The 23796-nt window shown below is 41.0% G+C and overlaps 1 protein-coding gene across 2 annotated transcripts in view; it reads right to left on the bottom strand.

The window, feature by feature from the left end:
- Positions 1-22915, bottom strand: part of SPECC1L (sperm antigen with calponin homology and coiled-coil domains 1 like) — a 63502-nt gene extending 40587 nt beyond the window's left edge. The window contains exons 1-4 of one of the 2 annotated variants that reach the window (XM_039560980.1): positions 22806-22915; positions 8953-9142; positions 3521-3680; positions 1165-2798 (exon numbers count right to left, since the gene is read on the bottom strand). In XM_039560980.1, coding sequence (XP_039416914.1) covers positions 1165-2798; positions 3521-3680; positions 8953-9105 — 1947 coding nt within the window. In that variant the 5' untranslated portion in view covers positions 9106-9142; positions 22806-22915. Of the gene's footprint in view, positions 1-1164; positions 2799-3520; positions 3681-8952; positions 9143-12742; positions 12821-22805 lie in introns of those variants that run through there. The other variant, XM_010398116.4, reaches the window with a different exon arrangement.
- Positions 22916-23796: the final 881 nt, after the last annotated feature.

The raw sequence follows: 23796 nt of genomic DNA on the forward strand, positions 1-23796 counted from the left end.
ACCATGGCTGAGGTTTCATGAGCAGCTGATCCAATTTAACATCCAGCTGCCATGGAAAAGGGACAGGGTGGTGGGGAAAACTCTTTACCCTTCCTTTCTCTTGCCAAAAAAGAAAAAGCCCGCTCTCTTGTGCATCAATTTTAGTGCTTGCTGGACCTGTGTCATGAGTGATTTCCTTAAGCAAGTTTCACACTTGTGTGCAAGGTGCATTAGTGAGTTGAAGCAGTTCTCAGAGGAATCTGATAAACTATTAAATTGAAAAAGAAAAACAGGGAAGGGAAGAAGTGGTTGACTTCTCCCTGTCAGGAGCAGGGGAAGAGGCTTTTTTATCCTACCTCACAAAACTGTAACGTAAGTAACAGGCTACGATCAGAGGCACCGGAACATTAACCCAACCGCAAAAATAAGGTGTCAGAAAAACAAGAGAAATAAGGCTGTGGCTTGGGGTGGGCAATGCAGGCAGGCACCAAGTTTAATAGACAAAATACCCTGCTTTTAAGTCTGTTTCAGTGGTTTTTATTTTAATAGCACTCTCCAGCTTCAATTATTAAAATTATTATTTTTTTTTTAACCCCAAATTAAGGTTGATTCTAACAGGTTCGTGATCATGACCAACATGTTCATTTGCAGCTAATACATAGTTCACACATTAAATTTGGCATAAATTGTCTCTTCAGGAAGACAGACCTTTAAATGCATATGTAAAGTTATTAAATAAATTGTGTGATTCTTGCTTTTATATTAAATTACAGTAAATGCTTTTACTAGACATATCTACTGCATAAATTAGAAATATTTGAATCAAAACAGAACTGGAAGTAAACATGTTCATCCAAAACCTAATCAGTCTTGCAGAAGGTGTGCAATTTAAGCACTACATTAGTACAGTATCTTAAATGCTGTTTAAGTTTGGCCATTGAAATAATTTGTGGAGTTTAAGTATTTTTAAAAAGTAACACAACAGTTACCCTGTAGCTCAATGTATCCATATAATTTTTCCAAATACTGCCATCCTTTTCATAACAAAAGAGAAAGTAACCAGTCCTAACATTACTGTAATCCAATGAACCTCACAATTAATCTTTTACTTCTAAAAGAACTACAGAGGCCAATAGGTCATCATGTACATGGGATGTTAGAATGCAACAGTGTTTTAAGCACTACCTTAGCAAGGGCATCTTGCAGTCGATTGGCATCATTGCGGGTGTGTGCCAGCTCTTCTTGCAGACCACTGGCCAAGGTCTCTGCTTTTTCCTTATCCAGCCTGACACTCTCCAGAAGATCTTGTATATCTGATTTATCTCCAGAGTTGTGTATAGAATACAACTCAGCCACTTTCTGCTTTTCATGCTCTAGCTGAGCTTTCAGCCTGTTCATCTCAATCTGGTCACTGGCTACTGTGGCTTTGTACTCCTCTAAGGTAGAAGCCAGAGCTGTTTTGCTTTTCTGCTCTGACTCAATAATCCGTTCCATGTGGTGATTCCGTTCTTTTAATGCCCCTATCATTTCTTGAGCTTCCTTGTTGTCTTGTTCTGCCATCTTCAAAGTGTTGCTCAAGTGCTGCTGAACCCCCAGCAGCTGCTCCCGCTCGAAGCGAGCGTTCTCTGCCAGCTCCATGTAACGCTGCTCCAACTCCATGTAGCGCCCACTCTTCATGTCTTCATCAATTACATAGGAAATATGGTGTTCATCCAAAAGGGACCGGAAATACTCGATCTGACGGCTGAAGTGTTCCAACTTGTCACTTTGCTGACACAAAGACTCCATCAGGATTACTTTTTCCTCTCCAAGTCTTTCATTCTCACTGTTCAGCTCTTGTGTTATTTGTTGCAAATCTGCAAGCTCTTGTAGTGTGGCTTGGAGCTCTTCAGCTGTACTGTGTTGATTCTCTTCCATCTGATGTATCCGTTCTGTCAGACAAGCTACGGATACTTCACTGGCATTGCCACTGCTTCCCTTCCTAGATCTTTCTATGCTTGGTACTCCTTCAGATTCTGAAGATGATGGCGCATCTAAGGCATCATCGCTTGATGTCAGTGGCTGATAAACTTCACTGCACTCACTGTCTAAATTATCCATGGAGTTACTGTGTTGGTTGTCCATGAGAGTGTTTTCATCCTGACTTAATAAGTCTTCCATTGATCCAGGAGCAGAACCTTCCACTGAAGATGTCAGAGTGCCCCCACCGTCGCTGTGGTTGCCAGCTGTAATCTCTGGACTCAAAGACTGATAGCCAAAGAGCTTTTCAGAGTTGTCTAGCCTTTGTTCCAAAGAAAAGCCCAAAGCATTTAGTCTGTCTTTTAACATTCGATTCTCATTCTTCAGCTGGTTGAGCTCTTCTCGGATGGCAGTGTTTTGCTCCTGTAACTGGAGCAGTGTAGACTCTACATCAGTTGGCTGATGGACAACAACGGCTTCTTTCTCTTCAGATTTTTCATCCCCCTCGAGATGATCTTCGTTGAGTCCCAGCTGAGCACGCATGTCCCTTAATTCATTTCTCAGATGCAAGATTTCCACATCTTTAGTTTTTGCTAATGTCAGAAGATCGTTCACCTTTGCTTCCAGTGCAGCTTTGTCACTGATCTGATTGTCTGACTTGGACTTGCTCATCCGGATATCAGATTCTGGATTGGTGCGGCTGCGGGAGCGCTTTGCCAGCACCGTGTCACTGGGCCCCTGGCCCGCCAGAGGCAGCTTCTTGCTCTGGCTCAAACGAGAACGATCCCGGATTCTCTCTCTAGAAGAGCTTGACTCTTTATTTCCAGATGAAATGCTACGCTTCGTTGTAGAACTTGTACCTGTATGTTTTTTGAAAGTTAGGAACATGAATTTAAAATACAGTATCTGTCACAGAAGGCTGTGTGCCTGGTATCAGCAACACAGTGGTTGATTTTCTGAATCACACTGGTAAATACACTTCATAGAAAACATTGAAAGTAAACATTAACCCAACATTCAGCATTTTCTATTTTCTGTATTTTCATCTCATTGCATAAAAATGAGGATAGATTATTATTACTTTATTTCCAGATGCTTTAGAGCTTTGCAAGCGTTACTGAATCCAAAACACAGCAACGGAAGGCAAGACCTATTTCAATCCATATCGATAACACACTAAATGATTTCACTTTTCTGAACAGCTTCTGAAAGCCCTCTTACTTTATTTCTATAAAGCAATACAAAATGTTCAAAATGTTCACTATAACAAGCCATCTTAGAGATTTAGTGCTTATGTCATGGATTTTTTAAACAGACAATTTTAGAAAAATCTGCAATTCTCTAAATTAATTCTATTATTTCATTTTATATAATAGTTGCATAGTCAGTACTGAAAAAAATTAAAAGGAACACCCTCCAAAGAACCAATTACATTATTAAAAACAGGAAAAGAGTTCAGAAGGTGTGTGATTTGACCATGGTGTTACTGAGCACTTCAATAGGCAGCCTGGATCCTCAATATATTAAATGAAAATAAAAAGCTCCCCAACTTCCACCTTTCAGAATCAATATATCCGTTTACCTGCAATAGTTTTGGGTTTGTTTTCCAGACTGTTCATGGTTGTCCCTGGAGCTGGAGATGCTGTTGATACACAAGTGTTCTTCTTGGTCTTGACACCATTGGTCATTGTCACTCCACCACCACCAGCCATCCCTGCTAAGAGGTCATCGTTACTCTTAGTCTGAAAGAAAGGGAAGAAGCAGCTTTAAGGCAGCTGGCCCAGAAGTCTGCATAGCCAACATTTCTACTGTTAAAGATTCCCTCAGTTTAAAAAGTACATGCAAGAATGTTGAAAAGTGTAAGTGCACTGCACTGTGCAGAGTTGGTAAACTGAAATGGAAGTTTAACTCCTTACATATGAGTGACCATTGAAACTGAGTCTTCTCTCCCTCCCCAAAAAATTCTTAATGTTTCAAGTACCAAGGAGAAGGGAAAAAAAAAAAAATCAGTTAAAGCACAGTAACACATCATAGCATAAAACTTCTCAATTTTGACTGAAAGTTTGCTTATGCATCAAAGTGAAAGCAATTCTTAGATAATTAAACCACCAAATACCAGGAAGTTAGTATAATATCCTTCAATTGAATATGATCAAATGTTTTCTGGTGGACAAATTCACAACAAAAACATCAAATCAAAGAAGAACAAAAATCAATCCAACATTAGCAAAATACAATTTCTAGCTCAAAATACTAAACTACAAATCACTAGAAACTAGGACAGAAGCAGGGGGAAAGCCACCCTCACCATATATCCTTGCTTTGCTTTCATGCTCTTTACTAGGAACTCTCAGAAATGGGGTATTTGTTTGATGAACTTTTTGTCTAACCTCATATGATTGTTCCTGAAACTACTGTTAGCCACAAAATCTGCCTGGAAGGTGACAAGGCAGCAAGCACAGGATTCTCAACAACTAGAGAATTTTTCCAAACAGAGAACACATCTTTCAGAATAAAGCAAACTCTGGAAATACTAAGCTCTTAAGCATTAATTGGCAGACTTTATACTCTTTAAAATGCAATATTTCAAATGGTGAAAATCAAAATACGCTCAACATTTTTCCCATTATATGGGCAAAAAAAGAAATTAAAAGAAAACAGCTGTGCTAGCAGCATTCCTTGAGCAACTAAATTATTCAGCTGGATAACACATTTGAACTCTCCTCCAACATCCCAGCTAAAAGGTAGTGCTTAGGACTTAACCACTTGCTTTACATCACGTCTGCAAGTTTGTAACTTCCAGCTCCCACACGTATTCACATTAAAAACTATATGCCAGACATTACAATTCTATACATTAAGAAAAAAGGTACACTTGCTTAATTTAAAAAATAGTTGCATGTCACACTATTCTCTACAGTCTCTTTTTGCAAGTGCCAATTCCAGAACAGCTAGGAACACTGATCACAACATTGTGGAAAGAGCAGGGATGGGATCTGTGCCATTTACAAAGAGCAGCTGCAAAACAAAAGGGAGCTTGGGAGGAGAACATATTTGCTCTGCATGCAATTGATAGAAATATAGAAAATTTACAGATAGAAACATCTATTTGTAAGGGTAAAATCCTCTAGGACAAGAATGCTTTTATTGAATCATGTCAGAAGTAGTGTAGCATTCTAAAAAGGTTTATAAAAGGCTGGAAGAGAACACATCACTCCAAGGATCTAGTCTGGTGTGCATCTAAAGCTGGCTTTTCTGCTGTGAAAATGCCATTGTTGTTTGCTGTGCAAACAAGGCTTTTCCAAGGGCTTCTTCATCCCAGAAGTCAAACCAGCTCCTTGATTTGCCATGTCACACAGGCATGCAAACAGGCATAGGCGATGGAAATACAAATAGGAAAGCAATCATGTCAGAGGGCTACAAAACCCATAAAGCCCACCCAAGTCAGGTGGGGAGGATGGGCTGAGCACAAACTACGGGTGTACAACAGTCCTGGTCCTGTGATCTAATTAGATTTTGTACCTAATTGAAACTGATTTTGTGGGCATGGGGGTAGAGGGGGAGGGAAACAACCCTGTGAAACTATTACCTAAACCATGGTATTACAAAAAGGCACAGAACAGTGATTTTCTGCTTTGCTGCTGAATCTGCCCACCCCCCTGCAAACGGGAGAGTTCAAACAGACTATGAGCTGTCAGCATTTTTACCCTGCTGAAAGAGTGGGGAAATTAGACTAAGCTTTTAGACACTTACAGTACAAATACATGTTATCAAGCCAAATAGGTCAAGATGTGACTCAGCTTGAAGAAAAAAAAACCTAAGTAAAATACACACTTTCAGACATTAGTCATCTCCAGTCCTTGCTGAACAAAGGAATTTAAGACAGCCATTCTTCTTCTGACTTACCCATAAACTATTCCTGGTCTAGGTTGGAAGGCACTGCCTCCACTGAAGCCAATTAGTAAACAGTTTCTCAAAGCTGTAACATTATACTCTTGGCAAAGAAAACTATTTAGCAAAGCTTTGGAAAAATTACAAACCAGCAGCTCTCTTCTTAATGGCCCACAATGGCAACCATTCAGAACTTTTAAAATCAAAGTATTTTTGTAGCATATCTTTTTAATCGAAGCAAAAGCAATGGTGTATATTTATTAAACAACTTTTTCCCATTTACTGAGAACTGTTCCATCTTGCTTAGCATTAAAACTCCTACATTAGAATATGAAAAATTAGAAAATATCATAATTAGAAATGTTCATCCAGACCTATTTTGATTTTCTGTATAAAAAGCCACTTTATAATTATACAATTCACATTCTGTTTTCCTCTCACAACTTTCTTTCAGTGCAACGAAACTTGAATAATGACCTATACAATTAATTTCATCTTAGTTTCTCAACAGGTACATCCTATTTACTGCATCTCATTCAAATCCCTTTATATATATATAATTATTCCTACCTCAGATGTTCTTTGATGATTGCTGTTGCTGCATTAGAGTTTTTCAAACATCAGACTTCACAACAATCTGTAATTAAGTTACTGCATTTTGCAAACAGAATAGAAGCCTAGACACATGAATGCTGAAAATACACTCTAATTTTTAATATTCAAATATTGGTCTCCAAGTCCTGGCTTTTCAGGGACACTGGATTTTGCAATTCATGTGAACTACAGCTGCTGTCTAATTGCAGTTGGAAGTGTTAGCAGGATCACAAGCTCATTAGCTGAAGAAGTCAAAAAATAATGATCTTAAAAATAAGAACACATTATTTGTATTTTTTGACAGATTAAAAACTAAAAGTGGCTGGCAGTTAAACTTCTATAATAATAATGTATGTGGGGTCCTGAACATTTACACAAGTCCTGGGCAAAGTGGGAGACAAAAACTACAGAGAAGGAACCGACCGAGCGCATTCAGAAGCAGCCAGACAAACCAACCCCGGGGCAGGCTCAGCTGTACTGAAGAGCGGGTCTCAAAGTTTCTTCCTGTGCTCATTGTCCACACACTTTGAAAACTCCACAAAAAAAGACAAATGTATGGAACAATGCAGTTAAAGAAGCCCACCCAAAGCTGAACACTGGCCTATAGTTATATCATGAGGAGGATACTATAATTACAAAATAATTTTCAGTTTTGCAACATTATTTCTGACTGAACCAAGATTGTTATAGTACTGTATTTCTACTCTTTAATAGGGGCCTTTCATTCAATATCCAACTCAAAGGACTGAATAAATCAGTAAGCATTGCAATGAAGTTATTTAATGCCAGTGTTTGTTTTTTGTCAAAGAACATTAAACGAAATTCAGAACACACACCAATTCATCAACTCTAAGAGAATACCTTACAACCTCTGTGAGGAAAACAATGTGCCAAATGTTTCATCAACAGTATCAAATATAAAATTATACCAAAAAAAATTTTAAAATGCAACTTTTATTGATACTTCTTTCAAGCCAGTAATTACGTGATTTGTCAGTAACAGTAAATAAAAAACCCCCACAAACAACTAACTTTGTTATATAAGTACAGAACACTCAAAGAAGATTCATCACTATCACTAAGTCACACAGTTGGCACAACAGCACCATAACTAGTAAAAGACATCCAACTGTATGAGTAAGCCTGGCTGTAACATAAACCTGAGATAAGCCTTAGTAATCAAGAGAAAACTTTCATTGTGCCTCAAACATAAGTCGTCATGAATTCCAATCCCACACCCAAACACAGCCAGAAGTGTTACTAATATAAGTAAAATTGTGAAAGCATACCGGGTGAAATTTGTTCAGTGTTAGATCATCCTCCTCCTTTATCTCCCTGAGAGGTATGACATAAGAAACTTGATAAGTAAACTACAAAGGACTTTAGTTGCTTTGAGAGGTTTCTAGAAATATAAAGTAAGTAGTGTCAACAAGCATCAAAAGAATATTTAAAGCTAAGAAAACTGCAAGATGCATTGGGTGACGGAAGAAAGGAGGGGCACTGGGAGAAAACCTCCCTGAAACCTGGCTTGCAAGTTCATCAGCAAAAATATTAACCATTCTTCCATAAAAGAAAAGGAAAAGAAATGGAACACACCTTTTGACTTCAGTAATCCTACTGAGCTATTACAGAGAGACCTCAACCCTTACACTTCTTTAATTTTAGGTCTTTATTTGCCAGTTACTTAAATGGCCTGCGTGGCTTCCTGTATGTCAGTGACAGTGGTTCAGGTCCCAGCTGTACACCCTGTTCCTTGCTCTGTTCATTTGCTCCAGGGCAGCAGCAGCACAGCACTGCACACTGGGCTGCAGAGAGCAAAAGGAGCTGGATCCAGCCACATCTCCATGCCAGGAAAAGGAGGCAGACCAGGCAGGATCATTCCATCCATCCAACCCAGATGTGGTTGCTCCCAGGTGAAAACTCCACACCAGCACACCTCAGTATGTCTGAGTGTTTGTTGGAAACCATATGCTCCTACCTATACTGCCCTGTAAGAGAAAACCTCTACCTTTGAACTTGTTCTGGGAGCAAGAACCAACTTGTGAAAATTCAGCTCAAGCAGTACTTCAACACATAGCAAAGGCCAAAACAGCCAGAAGAATTCAGCTGCACTGACCCGACATGGATCACTGATATAAAGAAGTTCTGATGTTAGATACTTCATTAGTTCTTTTTTCAGAATTAGTAAATAACTCTTATCAAATCCTATTAGTCACTGACACCATTCAAGCATAACATCACACAAATAACATTGGTCAGAACACAACTTCCACTCTTCTCCTTTTGCAGAACAGCCAAGTCCTTCACAGCACATTGCTCTCCATCTCATCTTGCAGTATGAGAAGTACAGCATGAATGACACACAAGATCCTGTCACCCTGCCCAGTGCTCTGTAACTACCCAGATTCCCTCCAGCTACCCATGCAACCTCTAGTCTAAGCTGCATTACAGACAAGCCTTGAAATTCTACTCTTTTTAAAGCTTTATTGTAAAAAATACAAATAATCAGAATGTTCTACTGGTTATTACCTTCAAAAGAGATGCCGATGTCCCGGTTTTGGAGAGTTTTGTTACTGCAGACACTGAGGAGCCGTTTTCTGGTTTGGCTTTTTCACTTGTTTGAGCTTTATTTACTCCAGGCACTTTGGGCACTGAGCCAACACTCCTGTTTGCTTTCTTCATTCTGGGCTGTCTGTTTATGATGCATTTACAAACAAATCTACAAGCAGAAAGAAAGAGACTTTAAATATAAAACACAGATGAAAAGCAATGTCTTTTTTTATAATGTTCTATTAAAGATCAGAAATCCAGAAGAGCAGAAAAGACCACAAATTAGAGCCAAACAAAATGCATGTGACTGACCAATGGTTTTTGCCTTTTTTTAAAGGGGATTTTTGCTAAGGACTAAGCACTTCCTAGAGCTCCACTCCAAATTATAATCTTTTTTTTTAGTTCTCGTTCCACAAATGGCATTGAACAGAGGATATTTTATAAGTGACCCATGTTGCTGAGTTCACTCGTTAGCCAGCAAAAGAAAGGCTTATTAGGGAGCAACGTCCTTTATTTCTGACTGTGGGAAGGAAAACATTGTGGGAGTATTCAGGCAACAGCCTAACTACCAGCAACACTGGATTTGAGAAAACATTACCACCAGCTCGGTAACTACAGTACTGAGAGAAAAACGGCAGCCGCAGGAAAAAACTTACTCCACAAAAAATCCAAAGAAGTTGAAAAATTCAGATTCCCTCAAACCATTTATTATTAAAATTCACAATAATAAACACATGGAATTTTACAAAATTTAACATAAGTCATGTGATTACAAGGATTATCTCCAAGAAGAAACCAGAAGTAGCTCACTGGGTTCCATGGCCCACAGTGAGAACACTCCTGCAGCTTGGCCCAGCCTGCTGTCTCCAGCAGCAGAGAACTGCCAGCACTGCCATTCCACCCACAAGTACAGATGAAAGTTCAGAAAACAAAGCTGACTTTATCCAAACCAGGAGCAGCCACAGCAGACCCAAAAACTGCAGGTATCACAACAACTGCTAATTCCAAGGAAGCATAGGCTAACAGGAGAACAGCCACAGAACAGCCATGACTTGAAGCATGGGCTACCAGAAAGACCAGACACATCAGGATGTTCTCCTCCTGCAAGAGTGAGAGTTGGCAGCTGTTTTCTTCATCACACTTGAGTCAGATGTCATGGGATGGAAGATTAAGAGGACAACATCTCCATTCCACTTTCAGTCTTACAGACTCCAGGTGGAAGTAAGTGATCAGGTGTAGCTGAGCCCAGTATCTCACAGCTGATTAGAAACATGAAACACATCTAGTCATTTCCATCTCTTAAAAACTGAAGCATTTCAAAGGCACAACAAGCAGACTGATGACTGTGTGCTTGAGATATTTCACATAACACAGTGATCAGAAGTACTAAATAATTTCAGCTAACAAAATTAACACCATACCCTTACAAACACTCCTTCCTTCTGAACACCACCTCAGCTGCACACAAGCGTATTTCAATTCTGACTTTGATAAAAGTCAGTAAAACTCCAGGAGTTTTGCCTCCTCAGATTCCTAAGTACTGTTAACAGAAGCAACATGAAGCTTCATCGTAAGACACTGAAAATATTTGTTTATAGCTTCCAGATTCCCTTTAGCTCTGAAAGCTGCCATGAACGGACACAGAAAACTTAGTTTGCTGTTACATTTTCATCATCATGATGTCAAAAATGCACCAATCCTGCCATGCACCTACTAGTAATCAGAACGCCTTCACAGAAGACTAAATAACTAAGAGATAATTTGAAGTGAGAGTCTCCTAAGAAAACCAAAACCCAAACTAGAAATGCCCCAAGAAGGTAATATGTTTGCTATACACACATAATATAAAGTGGTACAACTGCCTACTAAATTCCAGAAGCAGATGGTAACACTGGTTACCATATAAGTTGCCACACTTCTATTTCTTGCCTTTTTCATGTTTATGAGTCAAACACTTACTTGTGCTTTTGATCTTATTCAACTGAAAACTGAAACTGAAAAGACTAAAGAGGATAGAGTTCTTTAGTAAAACTGGCATCTTTACTATTGAATGCTATTTTGACGTTCTACAGATAAAAATTAATTGCCCACAGCACGCTTGAGGAATAACCAAATGAATTTCCAGAGCACAGTTTATAGTGAAGCTCACTGCACTTAAAAAATTATCCCAAAGAAGAACTATACACTTGCGATAAATCCAGTCAATCAAAACCATCACTTTTTGACAGCTCACAGAGTGAGAAGGCCAGTGCTCCAAGGAGCGTTAGGGCACTGGCAGTGATATGACTATGACACATTTGGGCAAAGCCTGACAACCTTGCCTGGCAATGTAAATAAAGCGGTGGCTCTGGCTGGCACGGAAACACCCAGCACTGGCCACTTGCAATGCACATTTTTCAGGTCTACAGAGCACATTCATCAGCCCTGACACACCTTGCCAAGACAGACACAGCACACATGAGCTTTGCATGCACAGTAAATACAGTTGGATCTGTTTATTACAGCAAGTAAGACAATAACATAACCCACTGGATGGATGGCATCAGAAAGAAATGCAGGCTAATGCTAACTTTCACAGAACAAACCATTTATACTGTTATCAGTATATCTCAGGGGGTCAGCAGTGACAAGACCCTGTGAACTCAAATGTTTCTCATCCATGAGAAGTGTTCCTGAAAACACGCCACAGTATTTGCTTCAAGAACAGCAACTACAAAGCACAGTGATGGAAGCAAGCGAAGCTCAGCAAGTTAAGCTAAGTATAATCCTCATGTTTCATCACAGCATTATTTTAAAATAACCATAAATTTGACACACAAGACCACTATTTTTGATTCACTGAAACTCAAAGGTAGACACACCTTTCCAGAAACTTTAAAGATACATAGAGGACAAGAAGGTTTAGGTACCACTGTGCCTGTTTTAATTCCAGAGAAACTAAGCTCTAAGTAGTTACTTTCCTAATGAAAGAAGTTTATGTCATTTTAGTTTAAAAACTGAGAAAAATATACAAATGGGTCACACAAAGTAAGAACAAGACATCAATTAGCATTACAGGTTTTAAAAGCAGCTGCTCACTAAGACTCCTAAAGTGAATTTGTGTCCTCATTGTGCCAATTGCTCCCCTCCTGCCTTCTCCAGGAAGGAAAAAGAAGACGGGGTTTCAGCACTGAAAACAGAAGACATCAATATTGTTGGACTGGGAGTAGGAAAAGCCCTACTTCATCCAGTTTCTCAAAAGGCAGGTATTGCAGATAAAGACTACCTTTATGCTTCTAAAGAACACCACTACATTCCTTAGGAAGAAACTGTATTAGGACAACAATAATCTTGTCTCTGCCCAACAATTAATTTTAAAATAAGAAATGAAACACTCTCTAACCAAAGAAAGCTTTCTGAAGAGTAACATACAGCACTAACAATTCAAATGAGAACTAAAATATTATTTCACTATTGTTTTAAAAAGAAAATACTGCATATAAAACTGTAGTTTATATTTTGCCCAAGGGAGAAAGAAGGAATTACTGAAGAGTTCCTTTCCCTTTACATACACTTCTTCCCTCCTCAAAAAAAAAAAAAGGAAGGAGAAAAAAAAAGCCACTACTAAAGAAAATACTCATCAACAGGCACAAGACATTACTGGAAAACATTTGATTAATGATAGCACAAACAATATCAATTAATCAAAATGGAAAAAAGCCAAAACAATGCCAAAATATCAGATAGAAAGACTGCATTCCTAAACTAAAATGTAACTATTCACTCTAACCTGTATGCTTTCCCAGCTGTCTCTCTTTCCACAGCACACATAGTACAGGAAACAGGAGAACCTTGCTCAGGAGTGTGCTCTTCCTGCTCCGTGGAGGCATGTGAAACCAGTCCTGCACTTTATACCAGCTGCAAACACAACTGCATAAATAATAATTTAAAACTGTTTTACCCAATAGCATGGCTCTGCTCCTGACTGTAAACTGATATGATACATCCACCCAGCCAACACACAATGCTTTCAGCATTACTCTTCAGAACCCTGAGCACTCAAGCAGGGCAGGGAGGGTATGATTTCTTACTGTGATTATTTTAATCTCATCCATTATTTAATATTGTTGTCAAAAAAGTAAAGCTCAGTTACAAGAGTACAAAATATAGTTTCCTGTGCCTGGAAGACAATAGAGGGTCAAGCAACAAAAGTATTTTTTTCCCTTGGTTGAAAATACGAGGCATCAAGAGACATTAAGCAGTGTTACCTGCTAAAAATTGCAAATTATTAAGAAAATTATAAATAATCTTAGAATTTTCTTTTAAGAAACCACAAGAAGTAGAAGCAAGTGATCCTTCAAATCTGAGGACACTGAGCACTTTTGAAAAATCAATAACCCAAGTTACAGGGGAAATTGCTCATGTCTAAGAGCAATACAGTCAGTACGCTTTCACTCTCTATCTGTGCAAATTCCTTGTGTTTGATATATTTAGGCTGACAACTTTGCCCAAATAATTAGGGAATGACGTTTTCAGGTCACTTATAAAGTCCCAAAAGGCAGAAAAGCGAAGAGATTATAAAATACAGCCTCATCAACCCCCTGTAAAACACAGATACAGAACTTTCCCAAGTCTCTGCAGAAAAGACAGCACAGACACCAAAAAGCCTCATATCTGGAGTATGAAATAAGCTATATAGAAAGAGACACATCTCTCTACATTTATAACTTTCAGCCTGCAAGCTGCACGAGCACTCTGCAACAATGTCTCTTGCTCAATAATTCCAAAAACATGATATATAAACCACTGGATTCCAGAAGCCCAGAGCAAATAATGCATTTCTTTTATTGCTTAAGATCAAGACATCAGTTTTAGTGACTTGAAAGTTTGTTGGTGCTAGCAGGTAATTTAAGACACCAAGGGTAACAGGAGAGTCCATGGAATCACAAAGACTCTTATGAGACTAACTGGACAATAGAAACAGCAAATAAAATTAAATATCGGTAAACACAAACACATCTATCTCTTGGGGAAAAGCAACCTCAGCTTCAACTATAAATGTGCTCTCAGTGTATCAATATTGCTCAGCAAGACTACAGTGTTCTGATTCATAGCTTCGTTAAACTATCAGTACAGTGTTTGGAATAAGGAAGAGAAAAAAAGCAAAGCAATTCCAGGAATTATTAAAGAAAGGAATAGACAATGAACCATAAAACACAAATATCACACTCAACAAATCAATATTTTGCCCATCTACCCACACTTTAATTGCTATGTGCAGCTCTTCTCTCAACCTCAAAAAAAAGTTTTCTTACAGATCTAAAAATGGTCAAGCAAGGGGCAAAAATAAGATCAAAGGTATATAATAGCTCCCATGAGATATCTCACAGGGAGCCTATCAAATCTGGAATGGCATCGAGAAGGCAGACTGGGAATGGCTGTTAATCATCTCTTTCAATATTAAAACTAAGGACCAGCAAACAAATTTAGAGCCAGGTTCTAAATTTAAAAAAGTGACCTGCATTTTTAATGTATATTGTGTGATGGGATAGGGAGACTGGCCATGCACAAGGTACAGAAATTTCCTAATGGCTCTTAAATAGCTGAGTGCAAAGGGCTCAGAAACCCCTCTGAGCCAAAACTAATTGTAGGGTGGGAAAGCAGTCAGGGTGGGAGGGAAGACTTTGGGGTTGGGTTTTTTCCTAAGGCATCTGCTCACAGCTGTAGGCGGGATGGAACTCCAGGTGGGCTGGATCCCTATGCCAGTGTGGGCAGTGTCTGCTCTGTTCTTCTGCTGCAAGGAAAATACACAACTGTGCATTGCAGTGCAATACAGATGGAGCACAGAGGGCTGCGCTCCCGGAACAACAGCTGCAGGGAGTCATTTAGACAGGAAAGACCTTTCTGTTACTTTCTCTCTTAAAAATTCTGAAGAGCCTTTACAGTTTTCCATTACAAGTTGTGGAATTAAAAAATAGGAATTCTGCATTCAAGTTATGCTATCCATCCACTGTTTTCAAGCCACATTTGCTGTTGCTACTTCTCTCAAACAGAAGAGAGGAAAGACCAGAGCTTTGAGCCAGAATTGCCTATTACACACCTCAATTTCTCTACTCCTTCTTTGGAGAAAACTTCAGAGCTGTAGCTGCTGCGAGTGATGTGTAACCGTTGCAATACTTAACATTCCAGACAAGTGACAGGAACATTTACAGAACTCCTGAACTCACAAACTGTGCTCTAAAAGCCTTTTCATAACAAAATTAAATTATGTAGCCTTGTTTTCAAGCTCCTATTTCAAACAACTGCTATTTCAAACCATTGCCAAGGAAAGAAAAAACAACTGTTCATCAACTAGCACGGGGAAACTGCTCCACAGGGAAGGGGAGCACTGACATAACTCGGTCTCAGCATGAGCTTCTACACTGACTGCAGCTTCAGAAGACTTTTTTTAAATTATAGCTTTGAAAAACAGAATAACAGACTAGGTAAATCCATACCTTACTGGTATCCATCACTGAGCCAATTAAAAAATATTCTATGTAGGCTCAGTACCCTTAGCATTCCCATTAACTACAGCTGCTCACACTACAGATCAAAACACCATCCACATCACTATTAAGTAGGGTTTGTTTCATTGGTGTTGAAAATATAGGTAATTTGGTTACACTTCTATGTCAGATTTTACATGCTTGAACAAACATGTTTACTTCCCTGTAAAACCCTTAGGTTAATATTCCAATAAAACAGAGCCAACTCCTACAGTAACACTTTGGCTTTCCAGGAAAATAAAAAAATTAACACACTCATTTTTCCAGCCAAAGGACTGGCCAGCTTTAAGTACAAACCACACCAAACTAAAAGTGATACTTGATCAGTTAACTCCATTAACTGGAAGTGCTCTTACCTGTTATTCCAAGCATGCTCTAAAGCAAGTGTTATTCCAAAAATCAATAACCTTTCCGTTACAAAGGTGTATTTAGTGTCCTATAATCTTAAGTATATACTGTATTCCTCACACAACAAACAAAGTCCACTGGTGGAATGCTTACACTGTTAATTGCTGTGATTCCTACAGCCATAAGTCCTACTGACACACACGTGGAAGTTCTCCTGGCACTGCCAGGCAGCACTTTCAAAACCAGCTATGTCAATTTTGAAACCAGGGGAGTTGGTAGAATAGCACAATAAAAAGTGTACAACCAACACAACAGCTTTCTTCCCTTTCAAACTGACTCACTCAGTGTACAACATTTCATTGCAATGTTCTCTCTCAAGCACAGCTGTTCCCAAAAGTGCTGCCTAGAGCAGGTGACCAGCGGTAACCTCCTCCCTTCGGTCCACTGTAAATGTTGTCAGCTGAACTCTGATCAACAACTGCAGCAAAGGCTTCTGCTGCATCAAGTTCCTAGGGAGGAGTAAGGCAGGCAGCAGCCAGGTTCCATCACAGGTAGGGGGACAGAGAAAGGACATGCAATGGACCATTTCAGGAGGCAGACCAGTGGCTCCCAGCACATGTGAGTTACAGGTAAAACCCGTAAGAGAAGTGATTAACTTTGACTAAGTCTCATGTTCATCCAAAACACTCCACCAGATCTTCAGTTCATGCAAAATCCAAACACTCCAAATCCTGATACTAGGATAGTTATGATGATAGATCTGCTCTTACCAGCAGTTGATTAATTATCAGCTTGAGGACTTTCTGTTGCCGGGACTTCTGGAACTGGGAGGTGACTGGGTGCTCAGTATGTCCACTTCACCACCAGCCTGGTCTGACAACATTCTTGAAGGCATTGCAATAAAAAAGTCCCAGAGAACAGAAGAAGCATAAAGAGATGCATCCCCTGAGGACCTTCCCAGGCCTCAGGTGCTTACAGCTCTGGAATTCCCAACCCCAGAAGGACCATCCTGGTCTCAGATGCACCAAGAGAATGGCCTGAATGGGAATGGCTCATGCACAAGTCAATCCTGCTAAGCCTGAGGGTGGGAAGTGCCTGCTGGGATTGCTTAAGTTAAGTCATGAAAATAATTTAATTGTACCCTGCCACCTAAAGAGGCAGTTCCCCCCCTTCCTCAGTCTTCTCCCTTCTCTCCATTCTAGAGATCACAGCTCATTTTTGATGAGTTGGTCTTTCAGACAGATCAGGACTGATCTGACTCACCTCATAATTGCTAGATACTATGAAAAGGAAGCAGTGCGACTGGGAACAAGAAGGAAGTCTCATTCTTTCAGAGACAGTGTAGCCCCAAAGTTGTTTTAATTTAGTTTCAGGCTATGGGACATTCAGCAGCAGTCCTGCTTTAAATGGACCTCTTACTGCCACCCACCAAACCACCAACACTTTCCAAGCCACACTATTCCAGGGCACAGATGACCTGTGCTATTTTTAAGCAATCAACACAAGACAAAACAGGACACTAAGAGGTCTGAAGCCTGGCTATCTATGGGTTTGAATTTGTGCAGCGGCCGACATCTTCCCTCACCTCCAAGATCTGTCAACAGCACACTCATTACATAGTTTAAAGTCCTTCAGGCTTGGCAGACAGAGAAGAGACAGAGCCACATGCAAATCCTTCCTAAACAGTCTGGTATCACTAAGGGAGGAGCAGTTACCTGACCTGGTGTGGAAGCTCAAGGACATAAATTTGAGTCATATGGAAGAAAAGTCCTTGCAACAGGATGGAGAGGCTCCCATCTACTGACAACTTTTTATTTCCCAAGGGGAAAAGGGTAAGACTATTTCTCTTCCAAATTTTATTCCAAGCCTTCCTGAAAAGGGTGAATCACCAGCCAGTTTATGGAGTTCCTGTTCCCTGGGACAGTTTAGTTGTTGGAGCAATGCAGGATTCTACATGGGACAAAGCCTAGGAAAGCACTAAAATCCCAATACAACATCCCTAACTGATGTAACTGCTGATATCCCCATGGAATGCCAAGTGCACTTTCCACTGTAAAAGTATAAAGTATTTCTTTGAAAAGCTCCTGTATCTCCAGGTTTCCTGGCAAGCCTTTGATGTGTGACTGAAGGCCTCAGAATAGCTTTTCCTCCAGAAAAATGTAGTCTATTAAAAAAGGCTATACTGAAGTCTTTCTCTTTTCCTTCAAATATCCTTTATATTACAACACTAATGTCCATAACTGATAGACTTAATTTTCTTCTGTAGATAAGCACTATTTATTTATTACGGATGTATATATTAGAAAGATTTTCAGGAAACTTTCAATAAGTTTTTGTAACAAGTGTTTGTATGATTTCATGTTTTTAATATAGTAAATGTAGTTCTGAATATGAAATGAAGTAGATTGAAATTTCACGTGCACACTTGGATCTATACCCTTTAAAATGTCTTTACGATTTTTCCTGAGTTTTCACAAACAGAATTTACACTGTTTACAGTAATATCTATCCCTGCAAACTATCAAAACCTTCAGAGAACAGCATGATGGCACCTTTAAACTTTTTCAAAGTCACAGGCATGCCCATGCTACAGGGTGAGGAAACCCTTTCTTGTAGTTTTGTATAAAACAGAAAGAACAGCAACAGTTACGGGGGAAAAGTTTGTGTTACAAAGTTTTTGTTTTAACATGTTAATTCTCAATGAAATGTTCTCAGTATAGTCAAATCCAATGATACTGCCACATTCAAGGATGTATGTCATATTTACAAATCCTAAATCAAGAATAATTTGATGACAACAACTACCAGCAACTGTATGTATTTATGAATTTCATCATTTTCAAAAGAGACACTAATTGTCCATCTCATATAAGCAAGTGCACATATAAAGTAGCTTTGCATGGTTCTGTCAATGACAGGAAAGAAGGTTCTTTTTCTTTTTTGTCACAGAAAGAAATAAAAACAAAACTAAAACTTCAAGTATACAGAGTTACTCAGATTTGTGGAAGGAATCATGTCTATAAAAGTAGCTTTAATTTTTCTTTTTTTCTTCAGAAAAGCCTGTATTCCTTTAGGGACTTGAAGGAAGTATTTGCCATTAACTATTTAAACTGCTGGTTACTTCTTAGGGAAGAGCAAATTGAAACAGGCAAGACCATTGTCTGAAAAGACACTGCACAACAGATGCTACTTTAAATGCACACCCTCGGTGTGATTTATTTTGCTAAATAAACTTTTAGTTCCATATAACCTGGCAGCTCAGTAAAAAGCAAAAAAAATTTTAAATCCTTTGCCTAAACAGTGAAAGTCAAGCTCTAGTAGATCATTTTTATAAACTTGCCTGTGTCACTTAAGATCTGTCCATACAAAGACAGCCAACATTCTAGCAATGAACAGTGAAATATGTTGAAGGAGCCTCTCCAGCACCAACCCTCACACAGCAAGGAAATTCTGCAGCTGAAGCTTCAAGAAGGCTCCATCTGCCAAAACCACTGTGTGCTTTTAATTAAGAACATACATAGAAATGTATTAAGAAGAACACAAAGTTTCAAGGAGTGGTAAGAACGCCAGCCTCTTGGTCATGCTTTCCACCCACCTCCCCAAACACAGATCCCACAGAAAGCCCTCACTCACTGCATGTACCTGTGAAGAACGTGTATCCTACATTGGCTAAATGACCAAAGTCAAGCAAATGTTTTTAGCATCAAAAAAATACAAATACTTTCAGACTGATGTAATCAAATACATCACTCGAGTACTTCAACTCTACCTTAACTCTTTTTACTATTATTTAAATACTACGTGTTAGGTGCTCAGTTTCTTTTCCTGAATAAAACTGCATATGTAACAATTAGTTACAGCCAATCATTAGCTTGGCTCTTGGCTCCATTCTGGCAAACAGTGATGGAAAATAAAATTGATGCAAAACTTATCTTTCAAAAATGCCAAACCAAGTCCTGAAGTAAGTAAAAACTTGTTATTTACTCTTCTGAAATTTTGCCTTCGTGGCTTCACAACCATTTAATATGCAACAAATGACTAATTCTACTTTTTTTCCTCTCTTTTTGGTACTGAAACCTTGCAGATTGAACCCTTTCAAAAAGTCTCCTTTCACCTAACTTTAGAATTTTTTCTGGTATTACTCTTGCCTCCAATTTGGGAAGCTACTAGTTCTGCCACTGGTTTGCAACATAGTGTCAGTTCTTTGCAAAACTGAAGTACCCCAAGACAGTTACAAAGACCAAAAGTTGTAGCACCTTCACAGTAAAGTCCTCTTTCCCAAAGAAAATCATGCATGTACGTGTGAAAACGCTACTAATGAATTATTTATGTTTAAAGATAGTATCCTGTGATTACTTCCAGGCTGCACTATTGCTAAGTGCCCCAAATGGTGGCTTCTCTGATCACTTCGGTTGGAATAAGCTCAAAAGAAACAAGTAATAGGTTCCTTGTAACTAGTCATGTAAGGATACCATTATGTACATAAATCAGCTTCCAACACTTGCTTTTTCTCCCTTTTTCAGTATAAAGACCGAAAATAAGACAAAATGGGGTGATTTTTTAAGCCAGGAAGTACAAGCCCGACATTTCTTATGCTGTTTTTCCCAAGGAGCAATAGTGATTCAGTCCCATTAATAGCATTACACACTTCTAGGACTGGATCCTTGTTGGCAAGACAGGCTCCAACATCACAAGGCCAAAAAGAACTTCTGAATTACGTTAGTGAAAAATCTCTTAAGGAGTTTCCGTAGCCTCCACCTACTGAGAATCTACTTTCCTCTTTCATACCAACAGTAAAGCAAAAACGACACAAATTAGTTTGACTTCAAAATGTTACTTCTAAGTATATATTCCTATATAAAATGTTGACTGTACCTCACATTTATTTTGTACAATTAAATCTTTGCAGCATAAAAATATCCCAACATGTGCTTAGACAGAAACTTCTAAAACTCAACAAGTTTTAGACCTGGCCTTTGCCACCTTTAAATGATGTCCAGGTATGGCTCAGGGAAATGCCAGCTGGCTCAAGCAAGCTGTGCCAATGTCCATGCTGGCAACGATGTGGAAATCATGTGCCAGACCTCAGTCTAACACCCAAGTTGTCTTTGATTTGCTACTATGGACACACTCTCCATTAAGGAAAACCTTTGCTCCAACCTGCTGCAGAAGACACCTTTGGCAGATGCCTGGAAGGCCACTGAGATCACACCACCCTCGAGCACAGAGGGAAAGGGAAAATACCCTGGAGCCTCAAGGTATAGTCCATGACACCTGGAAATCCCTGCACAGACTGTTTTCCCACTGTGATGTTCCACCATCATCAGACTTTAATAAAACAATCCCTCATACAAGCAAAGAGAGAAGACAGATCTTTACCAATGATCACACTAAAACACATGTCAACAATTAGCTAGAGCAGATGAAATAATTGGGAAAATATGGGCTGCATTCTCTAACTAGATGGCCCTTCATTTGACAGAAATAGAAAAATACGTTAAAAAGATTTGAGATGCTTTGTTCCCAATTATGTATTGTATTCATTAAAGAAAGAAAAAGACAAGTATCCTCAGCCACACAAAAACATCTGAGAAATCAAGGGGGTTTTTCTTTACTTCACCTAGTTTACCAGCCTGGAATCTGGCTTTTCCATTAGCTGAAAGTGAAGTGGCAGTGTTACAAGAAACATGAGACTACTCCCATCTCAGTTTCCCAGTTTTAATCTCGGACTATTTACAATGACCTTCTATTTTCATTTTGGTTAACAACTACCTAACAACACTCAACTAGGCTGGAGACGGAGAAGAAACTGTACTTCTGAGCTACTGTACTGCAGCACTATATTGTGATCCACAGTGTTAAAAGCAGACACTGGCTTTAATTTGCCTATCTTTCAGCAGCCAAAGTCCACACCACTAATGAAGCAGGAAGCAGCTCCAGAAGGCTTATGTTTGCTTTTGGGGTGAACAGAACTAACACAGACTATGCCCTTCAACAGAACCCGTGGCTTCTTAGAGCTTTTTTCACCCAGCAGAACCACTTACATGACACATTTTCTGCGACAAGAGAGCTGTGTTTTCCAGACCCCAGCACAGACAAACACTTCATGCAATCACAGACAGTGAGATGCTGTTGTGGAGAGAAGGGTGCAGTTTGCTGAGCATCAGCACTGCAGTGTTTTTCTCTCTGAGGACACAGCGTACAGAACCTCTCAGAATAGGCTGGTGACTGGTTTTGGCCCAGCTATAGGAACCTGCCTTCCTACATCACTGGTAATACCAGGTCATGACAGACTTGGAAGCTGAAATACTGTGAGGCACAGGATGGCAGACTGCAGGCACAAAACTGGAACTTAAGAGGCTCTTTCAGCTATAAAAAGGCAGAAAAACCGCGCTCCAGAAAAGCATGAGACCAGAATCCAGACAAAGGTGCTCCCAAACACACCAAAACCCAGCTAGAAAGATGCTGAACGCGGGCACTCCGCGTTTCTCCTCAGGGAGCTGCACACACACCCACCATCCCTCTCACAGACACCAGCCAGCAGCGTGAAGCGAATGATTCCACCGCGGGATGCAAACGCGGGCCAACCTGCGCCTCCCCGCCAGCCGGGACCGGCGGACGCTCCATTCCCTCACCGCCTGCCCCGCGCCCCCCGGCGCTCCCGCAGGGTCATCGCGAGGTGGGTGACAGGGAGGACGCGGCAGGGCGGGTGGAGGGTGCCGCGGGGGTACCCGAGGAGGGCGCGGGGCGGTGTCACCGCCGCGGGGTGATAGTGCGGCCCCTCGGGGGGCGGCGGTGATGAGGGGCCGAGCCCAGGGTTCCCCACGGCCGTGAGGCGCTGCAGCCAGGGCGCGGGACACAGGCCCTGCCGGAGCCTGCGCGGCCGCGGGCGACCCCCCGGTGGGCAGACGGGCAGGGGTCGGGGCCGGGCTATGCCCGCCGGCGCTTGGCGCTTACCGGGGCAGCCGCCGCCTCCTTCCCGCTGCTTCGCAGCCCCGGGTCCGGGGGCGCCGCGCGGGCCGGGCCGGCGGGAGGGGGGGGCGCGCACAGCACGGACCCCTCCGCCCGCCTCCGCCCCGCCCCTTGGCGGTACCGCGCACGCGCCCGGGGGCCGTGAGGGGAAAAGGGCGGGGCGCGGCCACGGGTGGCGCGTGCGCGGGGCGGTGCCTCCGTCAGGGCGTGGCTGCTCCGGACCTGGGTCACAGAAACACGGTGGACTGGAATCTGTTAGGTAGGAAAAGAGCTCTGAGGTGGTTGGGGCCGACCTGTGATCCTACACCACCGTGTCGTCTAGAACATGGCAGTGAACTGAGCGCCACGTCCAGTCTTTCCTTAAACACCTTCTGGCACGATGACTCCATCGCCTCCCTGGGCAGCCCGTTCCGATGTCTGATCACCCGTTCTGTGGAGAAATTACTCCTCGTGTCCAACCTGAATCTCCCCTGGCACAGCTTGAGGCCGTTTCCTCTTATCCTGTCCCTTGTTCCCTGGGAGCAGATCCCCCCTGAGCCTCCTCCACGCCGAACCCCCCCAGCTCCCTCAGCCGCTCCTCACCACACTTGTGCTCCAGACCCTTCCCCAACTTCGTTGCCCGTCTGAGGGCGGGAGGGCGGCAACAGCCCCGGCCCAGGGCCGCAGCTGGGACTGGTGAAAAAATCAATTATTTTGTGGGATTTTTTTGGGGTGGGGGAATAAACATGCATATTTTAAGCTCTGGCACCAAGTGTGCACAGGGCAGGCAACGTAAGTGTGAGTGAGGGGGCTGTGAGTCTTCTAAACCTGTGCCTTACTGTCCAGATCTATAATTGCAGCTTTTCATTCGAGTGAGAAGTAGATGTTTAAATGTGTGTCGTGGCTTAAATGGGCTAGAGTTTTCTTCCCCGTGTTCAGCACAAACCCAAAACATATCCCATACTAGCCACCTTGAAGAAAATTAACTCTACCCCTG

Source organism: Corvus cornix, chromosome 15, assembly GCF_000738735.6.
Source record: "Corvus cornix cornix isolate S_Up_H32 chromosome 15, ASM73873v5, whole genome shotgun sequence".
Lineage (NCBI taxonomy): Eukaryota > Metazoa > Chordata > Aves > Passeriformes > Corvidae > Corvus > Corvus cornix.